Source organism: Panthera leo, chromosome F3 (genome assembly GCF_018350215.1).
Source record: "Panthera leo isolate Ple1 chromosome F3, P.leo_Ple1_pat1.1, whole genome shotgun sequence".
Lineage (NCBI taxonomy): Eukaryota > Metazoa > Chordata > Mammalia > Carnivora > Felidae > Panthera > Panthera leo.
This window is the reverse complement of record NC_056696.1, coordinates 39852130-39872059: the sequence shown is the minus strand read 5'-3', so window position 1 is coordinate 39872059 and position 19930 is coordinate 39852130. Positions and strand designations below refer to the sequence as shown.

Below are 19930 nucleotides of genomic sequence, written 5' to 3'. Positions count from 1 at the left end.
CAACCCAAGATTTGGTTTAAAAAGATAGAAATTCAGCAAGCCTTGTGACCTACATAGCATGTTGTGTCTTTGTGTGCATAGGGCCCAGTATGGGGCTAGTATAAGGCATGACCTTCTCGCTTTGGGGGGTTTGGGGGCTGCAGTGAAGAGACATATTGGATTAGAGAGGGGATGTGAGCATGCACATCATGAAGACAGTCATTTTCAGAGCAGGGTGACTGAGATTAATCACCCTGTGTCTAGCACATCTCCCTGGGGCAAACCACAGCCTCTACCAGACGCTGGCAGCCGTTGTCTCGGGTCTGCACTTCAGGCTTTGCTGCCCACCAAGGCCAAGCCCCTCCACTTTCGCTTGCCAGTTAGGACTATGCAGGCAACATGGTGGGTGTTCGCACTGTTTCTCCCATTTGGACCCCTTACCTCGGCACATCTGTGAAGAGCCCCATTCACCCTCTCAGTCAGATGCCCAAGTTCTCCTTAGTGAGAGGACCCTGATTATATTAGTCTGGATTCTCCAAAGAGACAGAACCAACAGAAGAGATATAGTTCTATATCTATTTATAGATCTATATCTAAATCCACCCATCTATCTATCCATCTGTCTCTAAAGACATTTATTATAAGAAATTGGCCCACACCCCTGTGGAGGCTGAGAAGTCCCAAGATCTGCAGCTGGCAAGCTGGAGACCCGAGAGAGTCGATAATGTAAGTTCAAACCCAGTCTGAGTCCGCAGGAAGAAGACTGATGTCGCAGCTCAGACGGCAGAGAATAAATTCCCTCTTACTCAGTGTTTTTGTTCTCTTCAGGCCTTCGATGGATTGGATGAGGCCCCCCCCCACCCCACCTCGGGGAGGGCAACCCACCGTACTGAGTCTGTTGATTCAAACATTAATCTCATACACACCTAGGGACACACTCAGAATAATATTTGACCAAATGTCTGGGCACCTCGTGGCCCAGTCAAGTTGACACATTAAATTAACCATCAATTAACCACTGATCTTTTGATAACAGAAGCAGGGTGATTTCTCTGCAGGGCCAGTAATGGTGGCCTTGACCTCAGTGTGCCCTTGGTTTAGTACTGATTAGTGATAAACAGGGCAAGGCAGGTGCTGGAGGAGTAGTAGAAGATGGAAACTGACTTGAGCTGTGGTCCAGGATGCATGGGATTTGTGTGCTGCTGTGTGTGTGTGACCCCGGCAAGTCATCAAACCTCTTGGGACTTTAGTTCCTCCATCTGTAAAATGGGGATAATAATACAAGCTCTTTAGAGAAGATACTTGCGCAAGTTACATAAACTCAACGAGACTCAACTCTTTAGTCTGTAGAACAGGGACAATAAATTCTATACCTCATAAAGTTGTGAGGATAAATAAGACAATATATATAACCTTTAGCTCGATGCCTCTCATATAGTATGTGCTCAGTAAATATTAGCTGTCATTTTAACATCTCCTTCAGAGGGATGTTGTGATCACACATTATGTATAAAAAGTCTTTGGAATAATACAATAAGGTGGCATATTCTTTCAAAGTTTTGTGGAAACCAAACTGACAAAATGTTTGTTGAAATAATAATGCCTACACCTCTAGAGAGAATATAAATTTTTCAACAATTTGGCACAACGTACCAAAAGTCTCAAATTGTTTATAATCTTTGATGAATACTTTCACTTCTAGGAATTTGTCCTAAGAAATGAATAAAAGTTTGTTATAAAAATCTTTGTACAAGGATGTTCATCATAGAATTATTTATAAGGGTGAAAACTTGAAACAAGATTAGGGGCTTAGGGACTCCCGGCTGACTCAGTAAGAAGAGCATGTGATTCTTGATCTTGGGGTCGTGGGTTCAAACCCCAAGTTGGGTATAGAGACTACTAAAAAAATAAATAAACGTAATAAAAAAAGATTAGGGGCTTGGTTACATGAATGAGGTTTTATTTCATATATTGATGTAATGTTACCTTAAAAACATGTTTTAGAAAAATATCTAATGATATAAAATATAGCATATTGCTAAGTGAAGAAAGCAGGCTACAAAATAATGTATACATTGGTGCTTGGCTGCCTCAGTTGGTAGAGCTTGTGACTCTTAATCTCAGGGTGGTAAGTTTAAGCCCCACATTGGGTGTAGAGCCTACTCAATTAAAAAAATTATATTGTAAATTTTATATTATAAATAAAAAAATGTATATCATATACATTATTTTGACACCAAAATAATGTATATGATATACATTCCACATATAGTTACTGAGTCCCAATTTTGTGCCAGACACTGATTATACACTTGGGAACACAGTAGTCTTTGGTCTCATGTAGATTGTCCCCAATTTAGCTGAAAAAAAAAAAAAAAAGGGCACGTCTGTATTATCATCTACATAGAAAAATATTCTAAGGTGTCTCTTCATGGTGTAATAATGGGTGTTTTTCATTTTTTCCTTTATGGGTTCCATACTATCCATTTTTATTAATAAAGGACCTGTGATTAATAATCAAGGGAAATTAGGGGAAAACTTAACGATTAGAGGAAAACTCTTAAAAATTAAAAAAAAATTTGAGTACAGCTGATGCACAATGTTACATTAATTTCGGGTGCACAACAGTGATTCAAAAACTATAGGTTATGCTGTGCTCACCAAGTGTATAGCTACCGTCTGTCACCATACAACACTATTACAATATCATTGACTATATTTCCTATACTGTACTTTTTATTCTCGTGACTTATTCATTCTGTAACTGGAAGCCTGTATCTCGCACTCCCCTTCACCTGTTTTGTGCATCCCCCCGTCCTTCGAGCAATCACCATTTTGTTCTGTGTATTTCTAGGCGTGAGTCTGCTTTTTGTTTGCTTATTCATTTGCCTTATTTTTTCGATCCCCCATCTAAGTGAAATCAAACGGTGTTTGTCTTGGAAACTCTTAAAATTTTTAAGAGAGAGCCTGGGTCAGGGAGTCACTGAGTATGACTGGGTTCAGAATGGAGAGATCATCTCTTTGGGTCTCACACGGGCGGGATGGCAGGGGAAGAGAGAGTAGGAGAGTTAAACAAAGGTTTGAGCTGCGATGTTTGCTTCTCTGTGACCTTGACCAAGCCTCTTTACTTGTCAGTTTCATCATCAATACAATGGAGCTAATCGTTCCCGCTTGCTTCGGGGTCACAATAATTGATGAAATCATGTGTATGTGCTTTTTAAAAATTTGTGATGTGTTACAGAGACCTAAGTGGTGTTATTATTACCTTAAGCAAGTGACTTTCACCTCTGATCCTCAGTGTCTTCTTAGAACGGAGAAAATGGGTCTCTAGCTCTAAGTTACTGCGATGGAGTAAATGTGAATCTCAGGCACAGTCCACTCTCGTGGAAGATGTGATTAATTACACACCCAATAAACACTTTTTGACTTTGATGATAATGACGAGGAAGAGTGATTTCACATCTTTGCTTCCTCTTTTCCTCTCACTTACCAAACATTCCCTGCTCCTTTGGCTGTGGGTCTTTCAGTCATTCTCCCCACTGGACTGAGGCTGGAGGGCTCGATGCCCAGCAGGGGTGGTAGGGAGCTTCCTGCCGGCCACTCAGCCTGGGTAAGGGAGGGATTTAGATCTGATAAACTCTGCCACCTGAGATGCCCTCACAAGCGTCCAGAGCCCTCTCTTTACCCCCAGAGTGACATGGGGGGGGGGGGGGTGACACGGGGGTGAGTCATATCACCAAGTACAGCTTTGCCAACTCTGCCATTCTTCTGAACTCCCCAGATCACTCATCACCCCGGGAGGCCCTGGGTTCCCACACTGTGCCCTGAGAAAGAACCCTGGGGTCAAAGGAGGTACCAAAAAAAAAAAAAAAAAAAAAAGCCCAGAATTAGTCACAAGAATGAAATCAGAATCACACACAGCCCATGTGCCCAGGCTTTGACCAGGTGCTGACCTTTTTTTTTTTTTTTTTAATATATTTTTTTAAATTTGAGTATAGTTGATGCTGACCTTTTAAAAACCCAGAGCAGCTCCACCCTTCTTGTCTCCACAGAGAGGGCGAGGGCGAGGGCCTGGGTGGGGGTGGTGGTGACGGGGACGGGAAGGGGGCAGCCGGGCCTGGAACAAGACAATCCCAAGGGCGGGGCTCCTGTGGTTTGTTTGTCTAAAACACCACAGCTTGCAAAGTACTTTCAAGGACATGATTTCCTTTGATCTACCAGGCAGCCCAAGCAGACATGATCATCTCCATCCTTCAGATGAAGAAAGTGAGGCTCCTGAGGTGGAGAGATACCTCAGGACGGGTGGGCGGCCAGCTGGGACAGTGGGAGACCGGACCCAGGCTGATTTTAGCCCCAGCGCATCAGCGGTTTCACAGCCCTTTGACAACTGCCCTTAAAAAAAAGGTTCTAGAAAATTTCAAGAATGAAGAGAGGGAGGAGAGAAAGAATCTGTAGTTCCCTTACTTTGACACAATCACTGCTAACATTTATTGAATTCTCTAGACTTTCTTGTGTACCCTTTTCTCAAACATACATAAAATGCAATAACCTTCCTCTTCCTCTTCACAGTGCATCATATTAGTTTATACTGCGATGTGGTTCTGATGAGCATTCCTTCGACAGGCAGTTCATGAGCGCCTACCGCATGCCCGGCAGTGTTCCAGGCACTGGGGATACAGCACTAAATAAAGCAGACAAACTCCTTTCACTATGGAGCCCATATTCTGATGGCAGAGACAAACAATGAACCAAAAAGTAAAATAGATGGCATTTCTTACCTTAGCACCAAGAGGAAAGAAACATACCTAGGATGCTTAAAACTTGTGCTAAAGAAAGAAAAGAGCAAAAGATAATTTTTATCCAGAGGACTTTGTGGCATATAATGTCTTGCTTCAACAAAACCAATGCTAACAATTATTTAGCTTGAAGTGTGGGGATATTTAACGCAAGTAATTTTGTCACCTTTTTTAAATTTTTTTTAAATGTTTTTTATTTATTTTTGAGAAGGAGAGATAGAGCGCGAGCAGGGGAGGGGCAGAGAGAGAGGGAGACACAGAATCTGAAGCAGGCTCCAGGCTCTGAGCTGTCAGCACAGAGCCCGACGTGGGGCTTGAACTCATGGACCACGAGATCATGACCTGAACTCAAGTTGGATGCTTAAGTGACTAAGCCACCCAGGTGCCCCTAAATTTCTTTTTTTTTTTTTAATGTTTATTTATTTTTGAGAGGGGGGTAGGGAGAGGGGCAGAAAGATGGGGACAGAGGATCTGAAGAGGGCTCTGCGCTGACAGCAGTGAGTCTGAAGCGGGGCTCAAACCCCCGAGAACCATATGATGACGACGAAGCTGGACGTTCAACTGACTGAGCCACCCAGGTACCTGTTACCTTCTTTTCATTTACTGTCAACGTTTTCCAATCTGACATTAAAGCAACATCTTAAAATTTGCATAACAACAGTCCCATATACTAACGAGGGCATTACACCACTGTTGAACATTCAGGTTGTTTCTTTCAGGCGTAAGTCTTTCAGAATGTCTTAGAACTCAGTGCATCAAACTTGTTTTATTCAGGAGTACTGGCTTAGAAGAGAGTGGCAGACAAGAAAGCACAGGGTAAAAGGAATGAACATTTTGGGGGGATGGGATATGAATATTTTTAAAGCTGTGGATATTGATTGACAAATTGCTTACTTCTTTTTTTTAAGTAGGACTACCCTTAATTTTTTTTTTTTTTTTGAGAGAGTGTGTCCGTGCACCTAAGTGTGGGAGGAGCGGAGAGAGAGGGAGACAGAGAGAATCCCAAGCAGGTTCCACGCTTAGCGTGGAACCCATCCGGGGACTCGATCTCACGAACCCAGAGTTCGTGATCGGAGCCAAAATTAAGAATCAGAGTCTTAACTGACTGAGCCATCCAGGCCCCCCAACTGACAAATTACTTTCTAAAAGAATCTGCCACTTACACACCTCCCAGCAATCTGTGTGGGAGTACTTATTTAACCCGTTCTTTCCTGAACCTGTGCCTCATCTGCCTCAGTGGCAACTGGAAGTTTACTGGTCCCCTTTCATTCCTGAGTATAAAAGAAAATTGCCAAGGGACACATGGCAGACGAATTCAGTGACCTACCCAAACGACGGAAGAGAACTTTCTCTCCCCATCAGCCATAGTTCTGCAGTGGGAGAGAAACACTGAGTTTCAATAATTCCTGCAGGGGGGGCTATGAAAACTCAGGCATGGAGAAGCCTTCTTCCTGCCTGCCTTCAGGGAGCCCAACTGGTAAATCAGGAGAAGTAAATTGGCAGGAGTGGAGGCGGGGACTCACTCAGAACAGCCTCGTCGTTGGACGTTTTGCCACATGCAGACCCAGACGAGAGCCGGCTCCCCCATCCTGCAGCCCCACCATATGACACAGAATAATTTCTTGCCCAGAGAGGAACGGTGAGGATGAGAAGAGCCCTGATATACTTGAGTTCTTAAACCTTAAAGTGTGTCTGAAATTTGTCCCACTGGCACCAGCAACCCCACAGGCTGCAAGGCTTGTGACTCTCTGGGTATGTGGGAGGAATGTGGTTAACGTTTCTTAACAGCCTCACCTGCTAGGGGCAGCTGACAGGTGGGGTCAAGGTGGAGTGTGACATTCAATGCGCTCTAATCCAACAGCCCCAAATGCTGAACGCAAATGCAGGTATTAGGTAGGGGGTTAAGCAGCTTGAGAATGAATGCCCAGGATACAGACGCAACCTCACATTGCCGTGCTGATCTGAGTGGACACTGCCCCCAGAGCCTACAACTTTATGATTGGCCTGGTGGGGATCTGGCTGGGAGGTGGTTTTCAAGAATTACATTCCTTTCCCTGCCCCGACTAACATTTCTTTAGGCCAAATCCCCTTAAATCAAAAGTACACACACCGAATTTCCAAACCCTCCAGAAACCTTAAGGGGTAAGTTATAGTCAGAAAATGGATAGATGGGCCCAAAAAGGATAGGAAAAAATGCCCAATACATACTTAAAATATCACATTGACAGATACCCTTTTTCAAGTGACACCTGGCTGGCAGACGCTCTTAAATCTGTTTCTATTCTCCCCGTAACCTTCAAAATGTGAAACGTCCTTTAAAATAATAAGAGTAAATGGGCGCCCGGGTGGCTCAGCCGGTTGGGCGTCTGACTTCGGCTCAGGTCTCACAGTTTGTGAGTTCGAGCCCCGAGTCAGGCTCTGTGTTGTCAGCTCGGGGCCTGAAGCCTGCTTCAGATTCTGTGTCTCCATCTCTCTCTGCCCCTCCCCCTCTTGTGCTCTCTGTCTCTCAAAAATAAATAAATGTAAAAATTTAAAACAAATTGAAATAATAAGAGTAAGTGATTTGCTGCCTTTCTGTAGGATCACTGCACCCACAGGTGGTACAGGTCTTTGACCTCACACCAAATTCTGATCATCCTGAGGGCAGCCTCAGCTACTGGCTCGAATTTTGTCTGGCGCAGTATTGGATTTGCCTCCTGATGCTCATTTCACTCCCATTGCTCAAGTAAAAAAAGACACGGTTGTCAGATTCAGGCTAGCAACAGTGTTTATTGAGAAAGGTGAACTGATGCAAGAGATTCTGGTGTCCCTGGCCAAGTGACAGAGACTCTGGTGAACGATTTCAGAATCTTCTGTCCAGAGGGAAGGGCCGAGATACTTTCCAGGGTGAGTCCTTCAGCTTCGTGGGAATGGGGAGAAGATACAAAACCAGGGCAGGCCAAGCACATGTAGGGAAATTGTCCGGAGGGATAAACTGGGCAGCTCACGCTGGGGCTGGTTCCCATGGCTTTGGTGAGCTTTGAAAACGAAAGTCTGAACTGATAGTGACTAATGATACAGCAAAGACAGCTACAAAGATGACTAAGTACGAAAGGGCTGTCGATTCCCATATTCTATAGAAATTTTGGAGAATGAGCGGGCCAGAGAGTCCGACTTCGAGAAGGTATTTCTCAGAAGGTAGTAGCTATTTGTAGGGGTTCAGAGAAAGCATAGCCGGAGACAACAGTCACTCTTGGGGGAGTCTGGGTTTGGTATTCTGGCCAGTGTTATTCCCGATGGGGCAGAGGAGGAAACCCACTTCTCCTTCTACTTGGCGAACATGTATGTGGGCGTCCAGATTGCTGTCTGCACGGTCTCATAGGACCTTTATGGGACTGGAGAAAATTACCCCCCCCCCCCCAAGCCCACTGGGCTGAGAGAACAGCTGGTCTCAGCCGACTGGTTTGGGGGCGGGGGTGGGAGAGAGTTCAAAAGGCGCTGAGGTTCTGAGAAAGCTAATGAAGGAGACCCTGGGAGTCCAGGCAGCGCCGGCTGGGGCGGCCCGCAGCCAGCAGAGAAGGCATGTCTGGGGAAGCCGGCACCACCCCCACCACCCACGCACTCCCGCGGGTCTCGTCCCCCCCCGCGGGCTCCGGGGCCGCCACCTCCACCGGGCCGGGGCGGCTACGGCACTGCCGAGCCAGCGTTCGCCGTCCGGGCTCGCTCCCAGCTGCCGGCCGGACTCCGGAACACTGAGCTGTCGTCCCTGCAGAGCGAGGACACCGAGCTGCCCCTGCGCGCCGGGCGGTCGGCGCGCAAGCAGACTCCGCGCCAGGCCCGGGCGCGGAACGAACGGTCCAGCAGCAGGTAGATGAGCGGGTTGGCGCAGCTGTTGACGAAGGCCAGGCAGGTGGCGATGCTGAGGCCCCAGCGCAGCGCCAGCAGCAGGCCGCAGGGCAGCGGCACCGCCCCCAGGCGCGCCAGGTGGAAGACGGCCCGCAGGGCGCCGAAGGGCAGCCAGGAGCCCACGAACGCGCTCTCGACGGCGAAGATGATGCGCAGCGAGTTCCTCCGGGCCCGGCCCAGGTGCGGCGGCCGGCGCAGGCGGCAGGAGATGCGGCAGTAGCAGACCAGGGTGACGCCCAGGGGCAGCACGCAGGTGAGCAGCAGCACCAGCAGGCTCAGGCCCTGGAAGGCGTCGGAGGGCTCCTCCCCGCACTGGCTGCCCCCGCCGCCGGGGAGGGGCTGCAGCCCCCGATAGACCAGGGAGGGCAGGCCGGCCAGGAGCGCCACGGCCCACACGCCGCAGCAGACGGCCAGCGCGCAGCGCGGGGTGCGCAGGGGCCGCGCGTCGAGCAGCTTCACCACCGCCAGGTAGCGGTCCACGCTCAGGCCCGCCAGCAGCAGCGCGCCTGCGCAGCGCGTGCCGGCCAGCGCGAAGCCGCTGAGCTTGCAGAGGCCCTCGCCGAAGGGCCAGCGGCCGCCGCTCGCCGCCGCCGCCGCCCACAGCGGCAGCGTGAGCACGAAGCCCAGGTCGGCGGCGGCCAGGTGCAGCACGAAGGTGTCCACGAGGCGCCGCGGGCCAGGCCGCGCGGCCAGCAGCCACACCACGAAGGCGTTGCCCAGCAGGCCCACCACGAAGGCCGCCAGGTAGAGCGCGGGGATGTAGGCGTAGCCGTAGGGCAGGTCCGGGGCCAGGCAAGGCTCCAGCTCCTCCAGGGCGCCGGACCCCGAGTAGTCCCAGGACGCCGTCCCGGGGCTGGGGCTCCTGGGCTCGGTGGGGTGCATGGCGGGGGCCGTCGGGCCTGTGCCGGACGCAGCCTGGGTGCGGGCTCTCCCAGGGAGAGGTGGGGGGTTGCTCTTCACGGCCGGTGCCCAGCACCTCCCTTCCTGCCACCCTCGACCCAGGCAAATGCGTGGGCAGGAAGGTGGGGGAGGAGGGGGTGGAGTGGGAGGGGCAGGCTCGTGGGGGTAGAGGCCTACGATTTGGGGCTGGCCCCAGGGGAAAGACGGGGACCTGGCGGAGGGGGGCTTCACAGCTGGATCCTCCGAGGACAAGGCCTCGGGGCTGGGAGACCCGCTCTGCCCCCCCAGGGGGAGTCTGATGTCAGGTTGCAACAGGTGGCGGGTGCCCGAGAGCCTTCCTCCCTTCTCGTCCCCCACTTCGCTCCTTCCCATGCTCCGCGCTGCTGCTTTCTCTAGTTTTATTAGGGGCGAGGGCCTAGAACCCCAGCTGAGGGTTTTGTAAGGCTAGTGCCTCAGCCTGCTGCGGGCCCCCCGTCCTCTAGGAAAGAGGGGTTCTGCTATCTGGTGTGCAACGGGGTCGGGGTGAACCGGGGAGCCTGTGGCTTCGGGGCCTGCCTCCTAAGCAGGCATCGGCCATCAGAGCTCTTCAGCTGTTGTAGGTTCAATGTCTTAACTCAAACAGTGGCTTTTCTGACCAAATCAAGTCTTCATGGAGCCACGTGGGAAGGTTTTCAGCTAGAGAGGGAGAGCTACCCAGCTAGAAAGGATCAGAGCCTGGGATTTTAATCGCAGCTCTTCTCTATCTGCCCTCATCTGGCCAAACGTCCCTATTAAGCCAAACACAGAAGTAAGCTCAGTACAAAAGATGAGTTAAGATGGTACCCAATTTCGCCGCACATTAGTTGTCTTTAATTAGGAGTCAGGAGTTTAGAGGAGGATGAAATCCCTTACCTACTGAGGGAGTCAGGGGAAGATTCATGAAAGGGTGGGAATGATGCCTGACTTTGAAAGGAATGGTGGCCCCAGGAGAGGATGGGTGAGAGAAAGCTCACCCTTACTCCAGAAGGTGCCCTTTCTTCTCCTCATTTTGTTTTGTTGATGATTTCCTTGGTTGCGCAGAAGGCTTCCTTTTTTATCTTTTCAAAAAGTTTTTATAATTTTAAAAATTATTTTTAATTGGATTATTTGTGTTTTGTGTTTAAAGTATAGTTGACATACAATATTAGATGAATTTCGGGTGCACAACATAGTGATTTGACAATTGCATAGTGCTCACCACGAATGTAGTTATCACGTCACCGTGCAACATTATGACAATATTACTGACTATATTCCCTATGCGGTACTTTGCATGCCTGTGACTTATTTGTTTTATAACTGGAAGTTTGTACTTCTTAATCCCCTACCTAATTTGCCCACCCTCCAACCTTCCTCCTCTCTGGCGACCACGAGTTCTCTGTATTTGTGAGTCTATTTCTGTTGTTTATTTGTGGGGTTTTTTTGTTTTGTTTTGGATTCCACATATAAGTGAAATCAAATGGCATTTGCTTTTCTCTGAATATTTTACTTGGCAGGATCTTGGTCTTTTTTTATGGCTGATTAATATTTCATTACATAGAATTAGCGTATACATAGAATAGACAGTGCGTGTGTATATATACTTACATATATGTGTATATATACACACACACCACATTTCCTTTGTTGATTTGTCTACCAATAGACACAAGTTGCTTCCATATCTGGACTATTGTAAATAATGCTGTAATGAGCATAGGAGTGTAAGTATCTTTTTTAATTAGTGCTTTCATTTTTTCTGGGTAGATTCCCAAATGTGTGGTATTTCTGTTTTTATTGAGGAAACTTCATACTGTTTTCCATAGTGATTGCACCTGTTCGCATTCCCACCGGCAGTGCGTGGAGGTTCTCTTTCCTCCACATCCTTGCCAACACTTGTTATTTCTTGTCTTTTTGGTATTAGCCGCTTTGACTGGTGTGAGGTGATCTCTCGTGGTGTTTTTGATTTGCAATTCCTTGACGATTAGTGATGTTGAGTATCTTTTTATGTGTCTGTTAGTCATCTGTATGTCTTTAGAAAAATGTTTGCTCATGTCCTCTGCCCATTTTTTTTTTTTAATTTTTTTTTTTTTCAACGTTTTTTATTTATTTTTGGGACAGAGAGAGACAGAGCATGAACGGGGGAGGGGCAGAGAGAGAGGGAGACACAGAATCAGAAACAGGCTCCAGGCTCCGAGCCATCAGCCCAGAGCCTGACGCGGGGCTCGAACTCACGGACCGCGAGATCGTGACCTGGCTGAAGTCGGACGCTTAACCGACTGCGCCACCCAGGCGCCCCTCCTCTGCCCATTTTTTAGATTGGATTCTTTGGAGCGCCTGGGTGGCTCAGTCGGTTGAGTGTCTGACTTCAGCTCAGGTCATGGTCTCATGGTTCATGAGTTCGAGCCCTGCCCCAGGTTCTGTGCTAATAAACAGCTCAGAGCCTGGAGCCTGCTTCAGATTCAGTATCTGCCCCTGCCCCCCCCCCCCCCCCGCCCCAGCTCATGCTCTGTTTCTCATAAATAAATGTTAAAAAATTTTTTTTAATTGGATTATTTGTGTTTTCTGGTGTTGAGCTGTAAGTTCTTTATGTATATCGGGTATTAACTCCATATCAGATACATCAGTTGCAAATACCTGCTCCCATTCAGTAGGTTGCGTTTTCATTTTGTTGATGGCTTCCTTTGCTGTGCAAAAGCTCTTTATTTTGGTGTGGTCCTGCTTGTTTATCTTTGCTTTAGTTCTGGGTCCGAATTCTTCCTAGCAAACATCCCTCCCATGAGATGCTGTGCTGGAACCCATGTTTCAATATGTGTGCTCTCCCAGACCCCACCACACTGTCACCAGGAGCGAGTGACTGACCCATTGGGTGGATTGTCAGTTTTATTTGATTCAGTTCACTTAACAGTGAGCTCCTTCGTGTGGCAGGCACTGTTTTCAGGCATTGAGAGAGAGATGCCACCTTGACCTTGGAAGTTCGTTGTTTAGGCAGGGGAGATAGATACATATACAGTATGTGCAGGGGCCAACCTGCCAGAAGTCGAACTGGTAAATGTGAAAAGCCAAGTTCTCTTGGAGCTTAGAGGAAAGAACAGTTACTTCTGATGGGAGGGGGTATCAGAAAAGGTCTTCCAGGAGACGGCCCTTGAGTTTAGGTCCAGGAAGGAGCTGAAGGGTGAACAGAGCAGCAGTACATGGCCCAGTGTGACCAGAGCCCAAGGTGGGAGGAGGGTGGCAGGAGAGGAAGCAGGGAGCAGATCACAGGGTGATCTTGATTTCATTCTGTAGGTAGTGGAGAGCCACTGGAGCTTTGAGAGTAGGGCATGACATCCATCTGTTTTGAAAGGATCACTGGCAGAACTATGGATTGGACAGGGTGGAGGCCCAGGCCCCAGAGTGGACTATTGTGATTATTTGTGTGGGGATAGGGAGCATATGAAATAGATTACTGGCAGTGGGGACAGAAAAACGAGGATCTGTTCAAGAGATCATTGTAACACTGTGGATCTCAGCAGAGAGGAGTCAAAAGATGGGTCTGGGTGGCTGTGTTTGGGAACTGTATGAATGCTGTTCATTGGGCCCGGGAATACAGAGAGGCTTGTGTGTGTATGGATTCTGTTTCTTGTTGATTTGAGGTCGGGTGATGAAATCATGTATGATCAAACCGGAGCACTTCTGAGAGTGAAAAAGGATCTATGGTAATTAACTCAGGCCACAAACCAGGACTGTTCTGGGCAAACCGGGACATTTGGTCACCCTAGCTTGAGGTCCCTGTGGCCCATGGGAATGCCCAGGGAGTGGGAAAAATTACGGAGAGTTGGGCATGTCTGTGTCTAGGCTGTTCTTGTCAAGACTGTTTCTGCCCAGCCAATTACAAGAGGGGGACAGGCACGCAGGAGAAGAGGCCAGGGAGTCGTTGGTTTCTGGCCTGTCCCTCCATGGGCATCCCAAACCTCAGGCTTGAGTTTCCTCTGAAGACCACCCAGAGAGGGTGAGAACCTGTGGGCTGCTGGAGACTCAGAGCAGTTTTTCTAATGTCTGGTCACACGGTTGCTGGTGAGTGGCACTGAGGCTGGGTGGCCTAGGGGGCCTCAGCCTCCTCCCCTACAAGGCTGGCAAGGACAGCGCTTGCTTGCCAGAGCCTGGGGACAATCGGGGACGGGCCCAGTGCTGCTGGACTTCACCTCCCCTCAGGCACAGTCAGTCTGGGGCAGAGAAGGCATGAGTGACCGTGAAAGCTAGAGATGAATGGGCCAGGAAACCACCAGGTGAGAAAGAAGAATGGGGCAGGGGACTGAGAGGGAAGCCTAGGCAGGGGATTGAGGGGGAAGGAGAAGTAGGTTGTTTAGCAAAAACACAGAGATTCTGGCTTCCTGGGGCTATGGTCTCATACCCGAGGGAAGTCGTGGCCTAGAGCCACGTGGTGGATTCTCTGTGCCATGGCCAAGTCCTGTGGGCCTTTGTGGACCTGTCTGGAGGGGAGGAGGCATCAAAGACCGGATAGATTTCTATCCAACTTTCAGTGACCAAGGCTAACTAACTCCACGATACTCTCTCTCTTCTCCTCCTCAGGGGGACTCCCCACAGGATTAGAAACAAGCCAACGAATAGAATATTCTTCCTGCTTAGCTGAGAATCTTGGCCAGTCTCTGACAGGTGTCAACAAAGCAAAGCAGAAGTGGTCTTCCCTCGTTCTCCGTCTTGCCCTCAGGAGCCTTCTCTGGCCTCCGTACCTTATGGGCCTTCCTCTCTCTGGACCGACTTTGTTATGTGGGTCAGCCTCGCCTTGCGCATAGAGCTTCTCTCTGTCCATCACCATGATTGGTACGAGCCTGAGAACAAGCTACGTAACAAAATACCCATTGCTTTGAACTAGGTTACTTTCAAGAGTAGGTTCCTTTAATTTCTGCCCTTTTATGAGCTATATGTGTAAGCTCTTACATCTTCTCCCCCGCCAATTTTAATTTTTCCGTACACAGGATTTTAACCTTTAGGGAAAATTTTGAACGTTATATTTGCCTTTTTCATGATAAAAGCCATATAACTAGATTGCAGAATATAAAACAAGCCAAGTCCACTCAGGCCTGGTACTGCACTTTGGTGAATTTCTTTCTGACCAGAGAAGGAGAGAATTTATTTGTAATCCCATATTCTTAGATTTTTTTTTCACATTCCATTTCAGAGGTTCTCCACATATTTTTTTACACAGCTACTTCAGAGTCATTTGTAATTAGAATGTACATACTTTTATAGGCTGCTTTTTTCGATTAATGCCATATAAATCTGCATTTTTCTCGGCTGCTTCTAATACTTTGATTTTGAATATTTTGGATTTTTCTAGTGGTTTTTTTTTTTTTTTTTTTTTTTGCTGTTCTAGAAATTTGTAACAAATAGTTGCACTTATGAACTTTTTCTTTCACATCGTTCTCATGATATAAGGTAAAAGTCTGAAAATGGCTTGATATAGATGCTTATAGTGACAGTCATTGCATGGCATTGTGCAAGGGTAACAGGTTCAACATAGTCGTGTCAGAAATATTCGTCAGCAAAATATACTTTTTCCACTTTAATAGGTAATGGGGTAAAAGTGGTTCCTCATTTTAATTTACATTCCCTTGAATATAAATAAGATTCAAAGTCTTTCTGTACTTAATTCCTCTTATGTGAACTGTCTAATCATGTCCTTCATACATTTATCTACTATAATCTTATATTTTTTATTTATATGAACTATTTAGTGTTAAGCATTATCTCATTTATTTTTTAATGTTTATTCATTTTATTTTTATTATTTTTTATTAAAAAATTTTTTTTACATTTATTCATTTTTGAGAGACAGAGAGAGACAGAGCACAAGTGGGGGGTGGGCAGAGAGAGGGAGACACAGAATCCGAAGCAGGCTCCAGGCTCTGAGCTGTCAGCACAGAGCCCGATGTGGGGCTCAAATTCACAAACTGTGAGATCATGACCTGAGCTGTCAGATGCTTAATCGACTGAGCCACCCAGGCGCCCCCTGTTGTTTTTAATTTTAATTTTTTTAAATTTACATCCAAATTAGTTAGCATATGGTGCAACGTTTCAGGAGTAGATTCCTTAATACCCCTTACCCATTTAGCCCATCCCCCTGCCCACAACCTCTCCAGTAACCCTCAGTTTGTTCTCCATATTTATGAGTCTCTTCTGTTTTGGCCCCCTCCCTGTTTTTTATATTATTTCTGTTTCCCTTCCCTTACGTTCATCTGTTTTGTCTCTTAAAGTCCTCCTATGAGTGGAGTCATATGATATTTGTCTTTCTCTAATTTCACTTAGCATAATTCCATCCACGTAGTTGCAAATGGCAAGATTTCATTCTTTTTTTTTTTTATTTAAAAAATTTTTTTTTTCAACGTTTTTTATTTATTTTTTTGGGGACAGAGAGAGACAGACAGAGCATGAACGGGGGAGGGGCAGAGAGAGGGAGACACAGAATCGGAAACAGGCTCCAGGCTCTGAGCCATCAGCCCAGAGCCTGACGCGGGGCTCGAACTCACGGACCGCGAGATCGTGACCTGGCTGAAGTCGGACGCTTAACCGACTGCGCCACCCAGGCGCCCCAAGATTTCATTCTTTTTGATTGCTGAGTAATACTCCATTGTATATATATACCACATCTTCTTTGCCCATTCATCCATCGATGGGCATTTGGGCTCTTTCCACACTTTGGCTATTGTTGATAGCGCTGCTATAAACATGGGGGTGCATGTGTCCCTTTGGAACAGCATCCCTGTATTCCTTGGATAAATACCTAGTAGTGCAATTGCTGGGTCGTAGGGTAGTTCTATTTTTAGTTTTTTGAGAAACCTCCATACTGTTTTCCAGAGTGGCTGCACCAGCTTGTGTTCTCAATAATGTTTATTTATTTTTGAGAGAGAGAGAGAGCACAAGTGAGGGAGGGGCAGAGAGAGAGGGAGACACAGAATCCGAAGCAGGCTCCAGGCTCTGAGCTGACAGCACAGAGCCCGACGTGGGGCTCAAACTCACAGACTGTGAGATCATGACCTGAGCTGATGTCGGACGCTTAACCGACTGAGCCACCCAGGCGCCCCAAGCATTATCCCATTTAATTCCAATATTTTTCCAGACTTTTTTCTTAGCTGTTTTTCTTTTTTCTTTTTTTTTTGGTTTTACATTTTCTTAAGGTCAAATGTGTTGCTCTTAGCAACTTCAGAGTTTAGAATGTTACTTTTTCTTTGATCTGAAAACATTCAATTGTATTCTTGTTAAAAATAATTCTCTAGCATCTTTTTTTAATCTACCTAAAGTGTAATTTTTTTTTTTAGATTTCTGTCCAATTTTCCCAACACTGTTGAATTAAAAATACTGTTTTAAACCCTGCGGTGTTGTGATGTCAAACTTATTAAATACGTATCTTATATGTCATTGTGTCTGCTTGTGGTCAGTGAGCAAACAGAACAGGTCAGATTATTAGCGGCACGAGTCTGGCTTCTGCATCACTTCATAACGTGACAGCGGGGCGATCTTGGGCTCCAGTTTCTACATCTTCAAATGGGTGTGATTCTATGTACCTGATTGGGTGTCGTGAAGGTCATACTAGCCCCAGCGGAATGAAGGCCCAGACCCCGAGTGGGGGATCCGGTAGAGGCCCTCCCCTCCCTATGGGCTCTGCACCTGCACCCCCAGCACACTGTGTCCCAGCCTGCGCCGCGTCACGGAAGACTGCCCTTGTGTTCACCTGTCTTGATGCCAGACTCGCCTCCTCACGCCGCTTCTCCTCCCCTCCAGGACATGATGCTTTCTTTGCACACAGTGGGTGATCAGCAAATAATTTTGGGATTGCACTGGGAATCCAGGAGATAATCCCCATGGGGGGGGGGGGTGTGTGTCTTCAAGCCTTAGACAACCAGAGCTCCCTGGGCCTGGCGTCACCGATGGTGAATTTCACAGAGTGACAGAATGCTGCAGACAAACTGCTGACAGGACCAAAGCGCAGACAGATGGCATTACGCCAGCGCAGCTGTGGCCGACAGGGAGGTTAACGGTGACGACTCCGCGTCCTGAGTGGGAGGGCGACCTTGAAAGCCATGTCTCCTTGGGCGTCCACGCCCTCTCTTGCTGAGTTATTGAATTGGGAATGGGGAGTCCTCTGTTTTACTCACTGTTCCTGACTGGTTGCCAAGATGAGGTTTCCCATAGACCACATCCCCTTGAGCCCCACAGGAGAAGCTTGTGTGTGTGTGTGTGTGTGTGTGCGCGCGCGTGTGTGTGCGTGCGCGCGCATGTCAGGCGGGAGTAGTAGATTAAAAAAGGCAAGGACAGTCCTTGCCCCTGCCCTGCAGCCTAACCACCTGAGGGATGGCGGGCACACACCAGGGAAGGGACCCCACCCTGGATGCCAGAGGCCACACAGAATGTTTCAGATGTTTCTTTCCGAAACTTTCAGATACTAAATCTGGGGTGGCCGGGAAAAGACAGCATCTGAGTTAGACATGAGTGTTTGGGTTCCAGCCCACGCTGCTGAGGGGTGACTCAGTGTGAAAGCCTTGTGGCCCACAGCTGTGTAATGGTCCCCCGGCCTGATACCCCCCAGACTTCATTGTTGGTCCTTAGGAGGCCTGGGGGAGGAGTTAGGGTGGAAGCGGAGGGTGAGGGGAAGAGTGTGGCTTTCAAGGAAAGTAAGGCTCCCATCTATCTGCCCTCCCTCGCAGGTTTCCACAGCTCAAAGGTTCAAGGCAAAAAAACCAACCCATCAGAAACTTAAAAGACCAGCAGCAGGGAAGTCCCTCAATATAAAAATGGACCCAGAATTTGTTTGGAAAGGAAGTAACATTTTCTCTTTGCAATGATTCTGCCCACAGAAGCTTCTAAACTGGGACTTGCCATTAACTTTTCGGTGACTTCACAGAAAGCTGGAGTGGGAACGTTAGTGTGCATTTCCAGTCATTCGCAGCAGGCATTCAGCAGTGTTCCCTGTGCGTGGATAGGGATGCCCCACCCCAGTGCTGTGATTCCACCACTGACCAGGGAAACCAGTTTCTAAGGTCACCTTCAATTCAGACTGACTGTAAACAGCCCCTTCCTACCACGGGGCAAGCACCTTCTTTCTTTTTTTAAATTTTTTAAAATTTATTTGTGAGAAAAAGAGAGAGAGAGAGAGAGAGAGAGAATATCCCAAGCAGGCTCCACAGTGTCAGCACAGAACCCAGTGCAGGGCACCAACCCAGCAACTGCCAGACCATGACCTGAGCCGAAATAAGAGTCGGCCGCTTCATCAACTGAGCCACCCAGGCGCCCCAAGGACTGACTGTCTGTCTGTCAGGCAGCATTATGGATACCAAGATTTTGACATGGTGCTTCCTCTCAAGCAGCTCACATACTACCCGAGAAAATGAACTATACATGTTTGACGTGAGGCTGACTGTGATATCCTGCCTTCTATCAAGGTCAGAGCAGGTCAGCCTCTCTGGAGAAGAGGTGTGTGTATAGGAAGGAGCACTTACAACACGGCGAGTGAGACCGTTAGTATTCCCAAGTGCCAAAGGGTTACAGTTCACAACAACCCAGCCCCCTCCTCTCTCACCCCCATCATGATACTTCTCGTGATTACTTTGGATGAGTTACCTTGAAATGTCAATTTTTTCTGAGTTTTAGTGTGCCTCTTGGGTGTCTATGAGATGTTCTGATGTCGCTGAAAAGCCAAGTTGGGGCAAGCCTGTGGGGGCTTTATATGCCGCTCTCAGGAGTCTGAGTTCTATACTGTGAACACAAGGCCCTGTGGGAGTTTTTGACCAGTGGGGATGACAAAGTGAAAGCAGTGTTTGAGGAAAATTGAGTACCGGTTGGCGGGACTGTTTGTGGGGGGGGGGGGCGGGCAACAGAATGAGGGAAGGACTACTTGGACGCTCTTGCAAAGTTGAAGTGCCTGGACGCAAGACTGGTGGCAGTGAAAATGAGGAACAGTTTAAAAGTGTGAAGACTGATGGGATTTGGTGGTTGTCTGGGCATAAGGCGCCTTCCGTGTGGGGAAGAGGAAGGAGTAAGAAAACGTGAAAGGTTCCGGCCACGGTGGCTACCTGTACGCCAGGAAGGAGTCGGTTTTACTAGGAGGTTGATACCAGTTTTTTGAGGTTGAGGACAACGGAATTTCCAGGTGAAAGGCCAAGATGGAAGCTGGATGCACGAGTGGGGCCACAGGCCGCTTTCGGGGCTGGAAATGGAGATTGCGGGCCGAGGGGTCAGTGGAGCTGGTAACTGGCGGCCTTCTTGGACGGAGACTAGGAGGACGAGCAGGGCACGGAGGAGAACTGAGCCGTAATTCGGGCAGGGGCAGAGTACGAGCAGCTAAGAGAGAAAGTAGGGAATCGGAACGTCGCTGT

At 47.9% G+C, this 19930-nt stretch overlaps 1 protein-coding gene across 1 annotated transcript; it reads right to left on the bottom strand.

Moving 5' to 3' along the window:
- Positions 1 to 7524: 7524 nt before the first annotated feature.
- GPR25 (G protein-coupled receptor 25) lies at positions 7525 to 9641 on the bottom strand. The gene has a single exon (XM_042924579.1). It carries the CDS (start codon positions 9540 to 9542, stop codon positions 8439 to 8441), a length of 1104 nt encoding a protein of 367 aa, XP_042780513.1. The 5' UTR covers positions 9543 to 9641; the 3' UTR covers positions 7525 to 8438.
- Between the last annotated feature and the right edge of the window lie 10289 nt (positions 9642 to 19930).